The following is a 14,714-nucleotide window of genomic DNA, read 5'->3' as shown; positions in this document are numbered from 1 at the left end:
TTAGGCAAACCTTTAAGATTTATTCTCTTGGTAACTTTCAATATGCAATACAGTGTTATTAACTATAGTCCCCATGCTGAATATTACATCCCCAGGATTTGTTTATCTTCTAACTGGAAGTTTATACCTTTTGAACCCTTCATCCATCTTGCCCCGTTTCTGGTATTTCTGATAACTGTTCTTAAACCTTATTCCTGTTTGTTCCTCAAGAGCTGGACAAAGGTATTACAAGTAAAACAAAGGTAGTTCTTTCTCAATTAACAGAAAAGAAGGAGGTTAACTGAGAGACGTCTCCCAGTTTTAAGTTTTATTCCTCCACCAGGATCTCAACGCTTCAAGGATGGTGGTGCTTTCTTGCTCGCTTCAGAATTCCCAGCAATTAACAGAGTTCCTGGATCACAGTAAAAACTCGGTGAAAATATACAGACCCACTGGCTTCACCCCATTTGGGTAACGCTTTTGGTGGTTTTTTTGTTTGTTTGTTTGTTTACTTTTGGTTCTTTACTTCTGTTCTTGTTTGTTTACTTTTGATGTTTTTTAACAGACATAAAACGCATGAGCGAGGAGCACATGAATACTAAGGTAAATATCAGAGCATGCGTAGTACAGCAGTTTATTACATTAACTTGTTTGTAGACTTATTTTTGGGCATGCATCCTGCTGGGGATGGTTTTGTACAGGACACAGAAGAGAGTCAAATGTCTTGATATGATAGAACCAAATCATCAATGTCTGTGGCATGCACTACTATACAACAGATTGCGTGATTCCTCGGAGCATTCACAAATACATCCTGTTACTTCCAGGGCTTTGCAACCTGAACAGGCTGAAGAATCACCAATGCTGGAGGTTGGATAGATGATATGGGAAATGGGTTTGGGCTGTAATTAGTCAGGAAGCAGCTGAGAGGGATGGGGCAGCATAAGGTAGGGGTAGGCAGCAGGCCAAGGACTTAGAAATGTCCTCTGTGTTGTCATAGGACTTTGCAGGGCTAGAACACTGGCTTCTAAGAATGAACAAGGGCTGGGATAGTTCTGCATACTACACATTTACAGTCCTAGTGCTTTAAAATAATTAGATTTGGCTGCAGAAGTGTATGAGTGTGGAGCACCTGGGTGGTATAGTCAGTTAAGCATCCGACTCGTGGTTTCGGCTCAGGTGGTGATCTCAGGGTCCTGTGATGGAGCCCCACGTTGGGCTCCATGCTCAGTAGGAAGTCTGCTTCGGATTCTTTCTCCCCTCTCCCTCTGCCCCTCTCCCCCCGACTCTCTCTACCCATCTAAAATAAATAAATAAATAAATCTTTAAAAAAAGAGAAACGAATGAGGGAGATATCAGAAACTCTGTCAATACTGAGGTTTTGATGGAAATCATCAGATGTCTTCTTGGGGTTTCAATGGTGGGAATATGAGAATAGGGTTATTGTGGGCTGGTCAATTTTGAAACTACCTGCAAGGCTACCGAGGACATTAGAGAGTAAGGCCAGACTCTTCACCAGAGAAAGGTAAGGCCGTAGTTCTTACCCACATGCTACGTCCATGATTTTCCAGACGCCAGTTTTATAGAAAAAAGTGTTGCATCAGATTTACAGTAACTGTCTTCATTTTCATTTGGAATAGAAGGCAATAGTTTGTGGGGTTTTTTTTTAGCCCAGGGTGGGTGAGTGATTTCCCCATCCCATAGATTCCTTTTCTTCTCCTTCTTCTTCTTTAAATTTCAACCCCATGCCCAGTGGATTAAGGAAATAACATAGCTTTCCTCTTGGTGGGGGCTGCACGGGTGCACGTTTCCAATCAGAAGATAATAGGAAAAGGTTGTGTTCTTCACACAGCAGGGTGACAGCTAAATGTATTTAATTAGACTTCTCTGATTACATCCCACCCCCTCAAAACAGGCATGAAAACAACACAGCTCCTAAAGCCACAGATGAAAGCAGAAGGGGTTCACCACAGGACACTATGTCATGTGGATCCTTGTCACCCTGCACTGCCTTTGATTTAAAATAGGAGTGAGTTTCCAAGAGCCACTTTGCCTTTTTCTTTCTAGAATCTGTCCTCCCCCAGCTCCAATCCCAACACATGGACACACACAGAAAAGCACTTGCCTGACATGGAAAAAAAGGAGAATGATGGTTATTGGCAGCCCTAGATAGGCTGACCCTTCTATTTGTTTTTCATTTTGGATACCATATCATAAAGCAACAAGTACATTTGGGGGGGATCCTCACTGGGGCTCTGACCTGGTGGGCATCGCAGTCCACAAGGGGAAGTCACGTGGTTCCAAGCCAATAGCACCATCTGTCTCTTAGCCTGCACCCTCTGCCCTGAGTAGGTAGAGCTCACAAAGATACTTACGTGCCATCTTGGCGGGTAATGGTGTAGCCGTATTTTGGGTACTTGACAAAAGACACGTTCACTCCAACCAGAGGAGTCCCATCTGTAGTTACTACTTGGCCTCGTATGAGAGAAACCAAGCTGAGAGAAAAAGAAACATAAATCTTGAGCCACACAGAGGAGAATAAGGAGACCTAGGGGCGTGTCAAGTTCTCCTTCCGTATTGTCGCTGTCCCCACCCATCCTCCTCTGGTCATTAAGGTAAGAAGACTTTCAACATTTATTTCTGGATTCACATGATCACACCTCATGGGGAGGTCTTAACGCTTGCTTTCCTTGAGGAGCAGAACTGGTGACGTGTCGAAGTGAAATCCACGGACAGCCTCCCCACTCACTTAGATGGGCAATGGGGTCTCCTGTGCACATTCCCTCTAGCCTTGGCCTTGCTCCATTTCTTGACATCATTTGGCTTTTGTTTGGCCTGAGCTTCAGGCTGCCCCTCATCACTCATGCTTGTGCCTTAGTCTGGCACAGAGAGTATTATACTCGGGTGAGAGCTTCCCCATCTGGCTACTCATTTCCTTTTTTGGCTTTGGAGAAAGGCAATGCTACTCTTCTCCAGGCTGGAATGTCAGAGGGAATGGAGGGAAGCACACAGAGGTTTTTTTTTTTAACGAGGCTGGGACATCTACATACATTGTTTTTTGCTGCCCTCTAAGAGCAAAATTTCTCTCAATCCATGAGAGCCTGAGGAAAAGAGAATATGGGAGATACATTTTTCTGGATTCTATCTTGGATTCTGGATTCTACATAACTCTATTTCTCTTATATCAAATTCCTGCTATTTGATGGGGCAGAGGTGGGGGTGGCTGAAATCCCACTCAACTTTTTTCCACTGTCAGTGAAAGCTCTCCTCTCTCCAGATCACAGTAACTAGAACTTTCTCGAGGATACCAGTATCCAATGAGCAAATTTGCAAAATCCCATAAAGCAACAGAGACGCCACCACAGTCCTCTCAAAAACCACAGAGGGAGAAGGCACGTGTCTCCTCTTACCTAAATTTTCTGATTTCACAGAGAAATGGGTTAATGAGAACTTCCATTTTTGCACTTAGCCCCCAGCCCACCAGGCGGGTCTGCAGCTGTATTGTGAGCCTTCAAGCCACTGGGCATTTGCCGAAGGCAGAGAGGTTCTCAGGTTTCCAGATTCCTGGAAATAGTCTCAATTTCTGGATGAGGTAATCAAGCTGACCTGTTCTTTGCCAGAATCTTGTCTAAGTCTGCTAGATTTTTGGAATGCACTTACTTCTGCCATTTCAGGTGACCCCAAAGCTGGAGGGATGCTTTCTCCAGGCACCTCTCTTTTTATTAGCAATACCCCCCAACTGTTCAACTCCAACCCTTTGATGATCTCGGGAGGGTTTAGACTGTTCCACCGGCAGCTCTAATTGTCTGTTACTGGCTGCCTAACGAATGCATCCCATTTTTAGCTGGTTCCAACTATAATGCTAGAGTCTTTTGAAAGTGGAAAACTAAATTATGAAAATAATTCTTTTGTTCAATTCCATTTCCTTATCTTAGCGCAGACTAAGATTTCTTTCATGCCTTCCGAGACCCTATTTTGAAATCGATGTGCGTTGATGACCTCAAGGTACAAAGCGTTTGTGATGAGAAAACAAAATTGGGAGTATGTCCCGCAGTGGGGTTTTTTCCCCCCTCTTTTTTTGTACCACTGCTATTGCTTTTAAGTCATTCCTATAGCATAAGACTTTCCAGAGCATCACAGAAATAAAAGGGGCCTGGTTGCCTAGGCTTCCTACCCTCTATTTTCCTAATTCTTCATTGTTGCTGGCTTCATATCATTTCTAGGCAGACAATTCACAGAAAAGACTCAGCTAAGACATGCTATCAGTTCATTTCTATTTATGATTATTGATGTGTAACAATTATCACATTATCTCGATAGTGAGATCTGCTCTATAAATTATAGTGGTGGAGTCAAGGCATTTTAGTGATTTTTGTATGCCATTATCTCGGGGAAATGCCTTCTTAGAAGTCTTGAATTAACTTCTTTTTTACTCCTAGCTTTCTCCTTCATTTTTCTGTCAGAGGATAATGCACTAAAATTCACATGCTTGGTGAACTTCAACCTATGTCTTGGAGTAATATTTTGTATTTCTGAATTATGTATCTGTGCCGACATGGAGTGTGGGCTCATGTGAGTGGTGCTATCTATTGCGACTTTCAAAGCTCCAGAGAAGCTTTCTCTGAAGAAATTTCTTTTGCCCAGATCTCTGGGGCTGGTCTAGCCCACCAAATATTCTGGAGTCCCTGCCTTCTCTCCTGCATCTTGGCTGTAGCTCAAGGTGCCTTCTGGAAGTGGTAACTTTGATGAGGAAGAGAAGACTGAATTTTAAGGGACAAAAAGGAGAGTATTGGGAAATTACTGGATTTAGGGTGGAAAAGATGAAATGTTAACAGGAAGGTGAACAGAGCAGGGGCCTTCGAAGATGCATTTATTGTATGAGCAAATTGCATGCAAACCCTACTGAAATGCTTCCAGCCTGGTGCAAGGGCCATTCGTGACTCATTGGCAACAGGAATTATGTTCATAGTTAAAGGGAAACATATCTATAGAATCCCTGCCCCAGAACTAGGATTTAATAAGCAAATACTTTTGTGGCCAAAGATTTGTGGTTTCTTTTATTTTTGAGGGGTTCTTGTATTAAAGTAATAATATAACTGTGTGAGTATATTCTATAATATTATTCTAATTTTATCAATCAAGAACATGAAGTTTATGAGGTTAAATAACTTGCCTAATGGGGCACAGGCTAGGGGGTGTCAGGGCTGAAACAGAAGAGGGCCGAGATTGTTTCTTCTTTTCTGTTTTATTTTTAGGAAAGCAAGAACAGGCGAGAGGCTAATGTTGCTGGCCTGAAGTGACCATGTTAGGAGCCCTAATATTCAAATTGCTGCTGGGAATTGGGGCTGCACAGCTTCCCAGAGAGTTCCTAGGGGCTCTGGAAGTAATCAGCTAGGCCATTACCTCCCACCTCCTCATCCCACCTTCGCCAGACTCTTCCAAGGGGGAGGAGAAGAGTCTGAGTTGTGGCCTGATGCTGTTTCTTCCCCAAAGCCCACCACTTAAGTTCATGGTTCCTAGAGGTTTCATGAGAGAGGACCCAGTCAGCAGCTCTTATCTCTGCATGGGAAGGAGCACCGAGATGGGACAGGCAACCCCAAGAAGACCACACCTGCCATCCTCACATCTGCAGACACCATCAACATCTGGACCCAGACCCACCAAGAGAGAGATCTGTGATAGGCAGGAGGGCCATAAGAAGACCCCTGCCTCTGTCCTTCCTGTCACCCCCAGAATCAGAAACAGTGTCTAGGAGGGAGAAGGGGATGGCACTCCTCAGAGCTAACTCTTCCCTTGCTCTCCTCTCCAGGGGTACAGTTCTAACTTGTCTTGGGAGGAAGGGAGGGGCCAAGCCGACTATAAAATAAACCCAGAATTTGCCCCAGAATTGCTTCAGATTAGCTACTGAGAGCAAAAGTAAACTCAAGAGAAACCCCATCATTTTGGAAAGAGAGATAAAATGCTCCAGCATGACATCTTGCCCCAAACAGGCCAACAGCAGGTGCAATTGATGGGGTTGCCAGGAGGATCAGAGATGGTCTACATAAAGTCTCTGGCTCATCAGAGGTGCTCAATACATTCTAATTAATGTTATTCAGTTAATAGCTGCTTTCAAAAATACTCTATTGAATGAAATATTACAGTGATGATCAGACAAAAGGCTCTATCAGAGGTATTTTATAAAGAGAGATAAAATAACAACAACAATATCATAAAATAATAGATTATAAAAATAATCTGAAAACCAGACCATCCACAGATGTCTCCAGCAGCTTCTGGGTTGAAGGTGGCCAAGTCCCACAGAGAGGAAAGGGCTCTCTGTGAACCAGAGAGAGGAGCTGCCCTCATGGGGTAGTTTCTAAGCCAACTAGGTCCACAGAGAAACCAGAAGCCCTTCCTCCCGCTCTACCAGGAAGGAACCCAGCCACCTCGGCAGCCTGTATGGACAGAAGGGTGCCCACCTGCTATTGAAGGGGTTGTCTCCAGGGATGATGTGGGTGCTGTCTTTGCCTGCCAAGAGCTTGATGCGGTCGTAGAAGGATTTCACTGCAGGCAAGTCTGTCTGGCCCTGCTGAATGATGTCCAGGGGGTCCCGGGACCCTCGGCAGAGCAGGCTATTCTGACAGGCCGACTGCAGGCAGCAGTCAGGGTCCAGGCAATCCACCAGGCCATCTGGAAGGGCAGAGGCAGAGCCAGGGTCAGGGCATTTCATGGCACAAAGCTGCTGAGAGATGTTCGCACCTTGGTCAGGAAGAGTGTCAGCCCTTCCCAAGGGCTTGAAATGGCAGGTCTCACACAATGGATCTAGTTTAATTCCAGCACATATGCATTGAAAAGAAAAGACCGAGAAGAAATAATTGAAAATGTGGACAAATGATTATCCCCAGGTAGTAGATGAGCGTGTGTCGCTCCTCTTTCTTTATTAGACTTTTCTAGGATTTCTACTTTTTCGGTTATGAGCAAGTATTATTTGAGTGGTTGGAAACAAAAACAAACATTTTGCTTTTGAACAGCATAGCACAAAAAATTGTCCATAGCTCGTTCTCAGGGCCTGTGCTAATGGGCGCACCAATAATCAAAATGTGTGGGATCCCTTTAGCCTTGCTTGAATGGAGAAAAATATTCCATCCCCGCTCCCTCTCAGACTGCTGACCAGTTTGACAACTGGGTGGGGTGAGTTCTACATTTTCTGGGAAATGTGGAGAAGTGGCTTTAGTTGGAGCACCCAGAAATTAAGCTCTCAGTTCACCCAATCACTTCTGGTGCTACCTTGCTGCACACTTGTAGCACTCTGAACATCCTGATTTACTTGCCTAGATCCCTGCCCCTCCATCCCTTTGCTGGGCTGATTCCTATCATTCATCTACCATACAACAAATATTTGAGTGCCATCCATGTTCTGGAAATGAAACATGGAACAAAGGATGAAGAACGATGGTGTTTGTTCTTAAGGAGCTGACAGTACAGTGGGGGGAAACAGATATGACTCATCCTCTAAGACCTGGACTAGGTATGTCCTCCTCTTCTAGGAAGGCTTCCTGGTGATGCCTCTGGTTAGGTGAGGGCAGCCCTGCTCTGTGTATCCCTGAATCAGAGTTTCTCAAAGACTGGTTCTGCATCAAAATCCCATGGGGAGAATCTAGGGTCTACCCCAGAGCTTCCCAGGGAGAGCATCCAGAAGCAGGTCCTGGCACCTGCCTTTTATACATGCTTCTCAGGTGATTTTAATGCACAATAAGTTTTAGAAACCCTTGTGAATGCCAACTTCCTTGTGCGAGAATTATTTCTGTGTGCTTGCCTTCCTGTCTGGACAATGAGCTCTTTGAAGAGAAAAACAGAATCTTATTCATTTCTATATTCATATCTTACTCAATGCCAACCTCGGAATTGGGTACTCAACAAAGGTTTGTTGAATGAATACATGAATGTTTTCCCTTCTTCGCGTGTGTGTTAGGGATGAGCATGGGAATGTTTCGGGCAGTCTTTGCTTCTTGGAATTTCCTATTAGAATGGATTAGTTGGCCAATCCTTATTCACTCTGCTGGGAATTGACTGAACACACAGTAGAGAGAAAGCCTTGGAGAATAACTTGCTTGCACCTCCCAGATTTGATAGCAAGGTACTTTGGGGCCATAATTAACATCATAGAAACATGTACTCAAACCCTGGGCCGTGACTTGACAAACACATGTACTGGAACACCGAATCAGAGGCCTGCCTGCGTGCTTTAAATTTACTACAATGTAATTTTTTGGCATTACTCTTTTCGTTTGGTTCTGCTAATGAAATTGAAATATGTAATTTCACCAAAGTTCCACTGTAATTTAGCAATTAATGTACAATTATTTTAATGCATTACTTTCTTTTTAGCAAACAAACAAATTAGGAGGTTGTGTGTTTTGCTTGGCTTTAAATTACTAAAACTGGCCTCTCATTTTCCACATGGGCAAATGTTGCTTCTGTGCCTTGTAACACATTTAGATTTACAGAATTTCCTAGAAATGAAGACACAGGAGGGTGAGCAGGCACACACACTTTAAATTTAGAGACTTTCGAAGTCAGGGCTCTAAACACCTCCGCCTGATGTGCTGGCTGAATTGGGTACTCTCCAGAGGCTCACAAATCTCAGACCCAAGAAACAGGGCCAGAGAATTGTATCTCAGCAGCAGGATGATGTTGGGGCACGGTGTCAGATCTATGTTCAGATTGTATAGTGGATCCCAGAGCCCTTGGCAGAATAAGAAAAAGACAAGAAAAAACAAAACAAAACAAAACAAAACTGCATAGCACTCTGCCTTTTTTTTTTTTTTTAAAGATTTTATTTATTTGACAGAGAGAGAGACACAGTGAGAGAGGGAACACAAGCAGGGGGAGTGGGAGAAGGAGAAGCAGGCTTCCCGCGGAGCAGGGAGCCCGATGCGGGGCTCAATCCCAGGACGCTGGGATCATGACCTGAGCCGAAGGCAGACGCTTAACGACTGAGCCACCCAGGCGCCCCAGCACTCTGCCTTTAACATCACCTTCTGCGGACTGCCTTCACCAGACAGAAGGAATCTACCGTGGAATGCCTGCTTTGGATTTAAAATTATCCTGCTGAGATTTGTTGGCAGGACTCCCCTCAGCAGATGCAGGAACTTCTCAGGTGAGAAGAAACACATTGCTATTAGCACTATAGATTTCTTTAAGGTTGCTGGCCTCTTCCCATTAGAAGTTCCATCTGTGTCTGGTGGCCTTTCCCTCCTGAAGCTGGGAACATCTCCTACCCCTCATCTGATTTACCACCCCCTCCATATAACCAGCTTGAGAACCTCATCGGGCTCAAATAGTAACTTAGGACAGTTTTCCTATTAAGCACTCAACACTTTCCTCCCCAACCCCTGCTCATCTGCTACTCGTTCTGGACTTGTGACTTCTTCAAAAGTGTGGACCTCAAATTCCCCCACTGTTTTGTCGATTCTAGGGCTTTTTATTTAAGGGCCTGTCTGGCAGGAGATGTCCTATAAACACATCAGCAATAGCAGATGGCAAATGCTAAAAAAAGAAGAAAAAAAGGATAGAAATGATTTCCTCGCACATATTTACATTTACCTGCTCCGGAGATGGCGCATTTGGGGTTCTATTGGTTATTAAGTGTGAGCATACGTTATGCTTGTAATGACCTCATCATGTTGCGTGATTATGGGCTGCTGGTGCTGCACGCTTTCTGACAACACCGTGAACTTTAAATTGGCACTCCAATCTCCCAGTGGCCTGTCAGTCATGAGAGCCGCATCTTTATGCCAGCAAGCCCCTCGCGTGGAGTCTGACATGGCAATCTTCAGTAAATTACCCTGTCACTGACAATCTTGCAGTTATCTCGCAAACAATCAAGCAGGCAATCAAACTGTTCTGAATTGCCAGTTCAGGACCCGAGAGGCTGCAGGCGTCTCTATTCAACAGGGGCGCGGGAGCGGCACAACCCTCCCATGACACTGGACAGTTTTCTTTATTTATCCACCTACTTGTTTGTCTGGGGGGCTTTTTCCCAGGGAGCATGGAGAGGGAGGTGTGCAGAGTCCTCGAAAACGACCCAATTCTGATTTAGCGTTTGGGGAAAGTGACCCAGGCCCTCCTGACTGGGCCCCATAGCAGTGTGGCATGTTGGCTTCACGTGCCCTCATGTACTTCACTACATGAGATGCAGCCACAGAGAATTATCTAGATGCTGTCAGAAGGCAGGCTAAAGCACAGCTCTGGCTGCAGGCCACACACATATGTCATACGTTAATTGTAATGGCCATTTCAGAGAAATATGGATGTGGAGAAACTTTCTGGGAACAATATGTGAGGTATTCTTTTTATTGCTTTTGATAAAGAAAATCAGAGAGAATCTTCTGTAACAGGTCTAGCAACACGAGGCAGAAATCAGGGTGATGCTAAATGGAATCCTTTGAATTAGAATTCCTAAGGTAAAATTTTAGCCAAAAAGCTTACACAGTGTCTGAGGGAAGAGCCTGGCCTCTAGAATCAGAGAGATTTGGGTTTGAGGCTCATGTCCTCTAGTCCCTGGCTGTGTAAGCTTAGAAAGATAACCAACCTTGCTGAACCTCAACTTCTTTGCTTTTAAAACTGAGTTATAATAGTGCATATATCATAGGGTTCTGTGATGGGGAACAAATGAATTGATGTCAGTCTGCCATAGTATGTGTTCAATGAATCATAGGTATTACTGTAACCAGAAACTCTGCAAAGTTTTCAGCTTTTTCAGTTTATAAAACCTGGACACAGATATCAGTAAAATTAATATCCCCTATTGGAGTCATTCACTGCTCTGTACTATGGGTAGGTTGAATCTTAGCAAGAATGTAATGTTTCCACATAGTGATAAGTTAATTGGTAGTAATAATAAATACTACAGATTGAACAAGATTGAACAAGATTTAGACATACTCTTGATTTCAATCCTCATGGCAACCCCGCAGAGCAGAATATATAACCCTTAAGCTGCACACTCCAGATCAGGGTGTCTGGGTTTGAATCTCAGATCAGGTGCTGCCCATCTGCTGACCCTGGACAATTAACTGCCCTGCATCTCAGTTTCCTCATGTACAAAATGAAGATGATGATGATGTTAGAAAGTGTTGTTTGGAGGATTAAAGCAGTTATTACATATACAGCACTAGGAACAGTGCCCAGTACAGTGAACACTCAGTTAACTATGTGTTATGCCCATTATCATGCCTTCACCCACCCTATAGAGTTGGAACCTGAGGCTCAGAGAAGCTAAGTAAGTTATCCAAGTGGCTAAGCAGCAGCTCTGGATAAAAAGTAGGAAAAGGCAACCAGTGAGATCATTACCCTCTGTCTTCTTCATTATCAGAAGGAGGAGATATTTCTTTCCCGAAGGGAGTCTGAAGACAGGGCAGTGGACACCCATCAACTGGGGAAGTATGCGTGGCCGCAAGATTCAATTACTTCTGCAGGCCTGCCTACATCTACAGCCGGGAAAGAATCAGGCTGGTTGAAACAAGTTTCTAGAAAGGAATCAACAGGAGAAACAAGATGCCTGGGAATTCATTCCCTGAAATACAGGCTGCCGAGGACCACACTATTTACCTGTGGGATTCAAACCTCCATTCAGCTGTTTACCATTGGCACAAGGTGGCACTTGCCTTCTGGGCTGGCTACAAGTTTGTGCCAGTGGTTTCCAGCCCCGGCCGTAGTTCGCACTGTTGGATTTTTCAAGGAGCTCCTAAATAGGCAAAAGATATAACCTCAAAGCCTTCACTGAACACATACTAGTGAAGCTATGCTCAGTGGGGAGAAGGCCACGGGTCGGTGGAGGGGCTGCAGAGAGCCATAGTAGATGCGGGGATTTCAGAGCTGGCTGAGACATGCACATCTTTTCTGTTCGGGAAAGGCTGCGTGAGTCGGCACGTCGCTCTTACAGAGAAGGGAGGTCTCTAGGAATGAGAGGGTGTTTATTTCATTCATTTCATTTATTTTCCTCTTTGATCTTTGTAAACTGGGCAGCTTATGGAGAATCCGGATGGAAGCATTTTGTTCAATTTTCGTGCCTTTTATTCCCTGTAGCTTGGTATGCAAGTGATTCCCTTTATAACCTGCCTGAACTCTCCAGCTTTCTTGGGTATTAAAGGCTTCAGGAAAACATCTAAATTTACTTTTCTTAGTTTCATTTTGTGACAGGGTGGCACAAATCGACTCCAACAATTCACTTGAGGTGCCACGGACAGCTCTGCTAGCGTCTGCACGTAGGACCTGACTGGGAAACTGGTCAGCGGCTCAGATTTTAAAAATGAGCTCCACTCTTTCCAGATCATGGTCTGATGAGAGGCATCACCAACCACCAAATCTACCTTCCCTACTCACCTGGCCAAGAGGATGGTTAAAACTAGGAAGAGTACATATGGTTCCATTTATAGGATGTTCAAGAACAGGCAAAGTTAATCAATTATGGTAAAACGTTAGAAATTATAGTTACCTTAACGGGGAGGTACTGGCTGGGAACTTTCTGGGTGCTGGAAATGCTCTAGATCTTCATCTTATTCACCTGGCTACACACACATCAAGGTGTGTATTTAAGATTATGCAATTTATGTATTTGCCAACAGGCTGACTTTAGGCAAGATACCAACCTCTTTGTGTTCTGTCTTCCTTATTTGCCGAGTGGGCATGATGATGATACCTCACAGGAGCAATCAGAGGACTAAGATAATCCACGCTAGGTAGATGCACAGCTGTGAGCACCTAGTAATCTAGTACGTACTTCTGAATCTTTTCTACTTCTTTTCTTCTTGGCATCATATAGGTTCATTTGGCATACAGAGTGAGGTATTTGCCAAGTTCTCATTTCCCCAAGGAAAATAGAGGGAATCCAGGTGGTGGACCCAATAAAGCCTAGGGCCCTTCTTGAGATCAGTTAATGATGGGGAAGTAGAAAATTAACAAAGAGTGGAGAAAAGGGGCAGGCAACAAGTTGGGGCAAGAAAGAAGAAGCCTGTGCTGTTTGCTCTTTGTGATGGAAATAAAGGAGAGGTGGAGGCTGGCTGGCAAAGGCCAAAGGCACCTGAATGGCCAGACACATAAAGAGGTTTTGGAATAAAAAGAAATATGGCAACCCTAGGATTCTTTTTGCCTTGGGAGTTATTTTTTTTTAAAGGTGAGCTCCTTCAGGACCATGTCTAAAGTGTGTGGGGTCCCTAGTAAATATTTTTTTGCCAGGCCCCTGTCTATATAAACAATTTGAGTTACCCGAATTGACATATCAGCACCATTCTCATGCTGATCTTACAAGATCTTGCAAAATAATCCTCCAGCCAGAAGGAGCAATCTACTTGCCAATATGTCCACTGGAATTAAGATTGGGCATTGGCCCTGAGATAGCTCATAAAAGCAAATCCCCAAACATCTCTGAAAATCTGGTCAACCTCATATGCATGGGGAGGGATGGTAGAGGGTCAGAGAACACCCTGAAAGGGAGAAATAGGGAGCGCTGCTGATCCTGGTGAGTCCCTGCCCTGGGGGAAGCATTCAGAAAATTTCAAGGAGAGAGGGCACTCTAAAGCTTAAGGACTCACCCAGAGTAGCACTAGATTCTTGGCCCAGCAAAAAAATATGGGCTTTAGAGTCGGAATATAGCAAAAGAATACAGGCTTTAGAGTCAGAATGGTTAAAACCTGTTCTATCATTCACTAGCTATGTAACCTTGGCAAGTGACTGACCTCCTATGACTCACTTTTCCCAGCTATAGAATGGACTCAATAGCACCAACTTCACCAAAGAGCATAGAAATGCTATAAGGTGGTGCATATGAAATGAGATGGTGAAGGTGTTGCACTGAATACACAGCAAGAGCTCAACCAATGGAGGCCATTCTTCATGATATTTTCTGCTTTCCGCCAGGGAAGGCACTGTTCCATTTGCATTTTACCCAATGCCTGCTGACAAGTTGGAAAGGAGGGATAATTGAAAGTATTCTGGCTTGATGTAACTAAAAAGTGAAAGGAGCAGGCAAGGCTGACTTGATTTAACCTGGCAATATGAGATTAGTTCTTCATTGCCTCTGTTAGGTCTCCCGCATTGCCAACCTTTTAAAGCAATAGATTGGCTGACAGGGTGCTCATTTGGAAGGTTTCACCTGCCATTAATACCCTGGCTGCCTGATGGACCATCATTACACAGGCATCCCCTCCCTCCCAACCAGAGCAACCGCCATTCTTAAATCTTGCAAGAAGTGAAATTGTATTTGCCCTCCTTCTGGAAGGCCTGTTGGAAGCTTTCCTCTTGCTTCGTGCCAACTCTTTTTTTGACAGTCTCAGAGTTCCAAGGCCAGAAATCCTTGCTCCAAAGCACCTTTGGCTTTTCTTATGACTTAGCAATGGAAGATCAATCATGTCTGACAAGAGATCTGGCAGAGGGGAGGCCCCACTGAGAGCTGCTTTTTCTGGGTTTCCTACTCTTCAGGATGGATGTGGGAAAGAAATCAAAGCATGCTTAGGAAAACCCAGGCACTGTTACTGAAAACAGGGATATAATCTAGGTAAGACTACTTCTTAATAGGACTTTGGCTTACCTTGAAGTTACTGGGGCATCTGGTCAACCCCTCACATATGGGGGTGAGGGTTGGTAGGAATTTTATGACAATAAAACTGAGCTTGCAGTGTGTGTCCATTTTTTTTGAGTTTATTAAAACTAAACAAATGGAAAAAAAAACCCAAAACAAATACCATCAATAA

General features: G+C 44.1%; 1 protein-coding gene across 17 annotated transcripts in view; it reads right to left on the bottom strand.

Annotated features, from left to right (window-relative positions):
• TENM2 (teneurin transmembrane protein 2) overlaps positions 1–14,714 on the bottom strand; it is a 1,202,741-nt gene that overhangs the window by 79,365 nt on the left and 1,108,662 nt on the right. For all 17 annotated transcript variants that reach the window (XM_078066825.1, XM_078066824.1, XM_078066823.1 and 14 more), the window contains 2 exons: positions 6,441–6,651; positions 2,355–2,474 (listed from right to left, as the gene is read on the bottom strand). In XM_078066825.1, coding sequence (XP_077922951.1) covers positions 2,355–2,474; positions 6,441–6,651 — 331 coding nt within the window. The remainder of the gene's footprint in view (positions 1–2,354; positions 2,475–6,440; positions 6,652–14,714) is intronic.

This window comes from Halichoerus grypus, chromosome 2, assembly GCF_964656455.1.
Source record: "Halichoerus grypus chromosome 2, mHalGry1.hap1.1, whole genome shotgun sequence".
NCBI lineage: Eukaryota > Metazoa > Chordata > Mammalia > Carnivora > Phocidae > Halichoerus > Halichoerus grypus.
The sequence above is the reverse complement of the archived record's forward strand: the minus strand, read 5'-3'. Positions and strand labels throughout refer to the sequence as shown.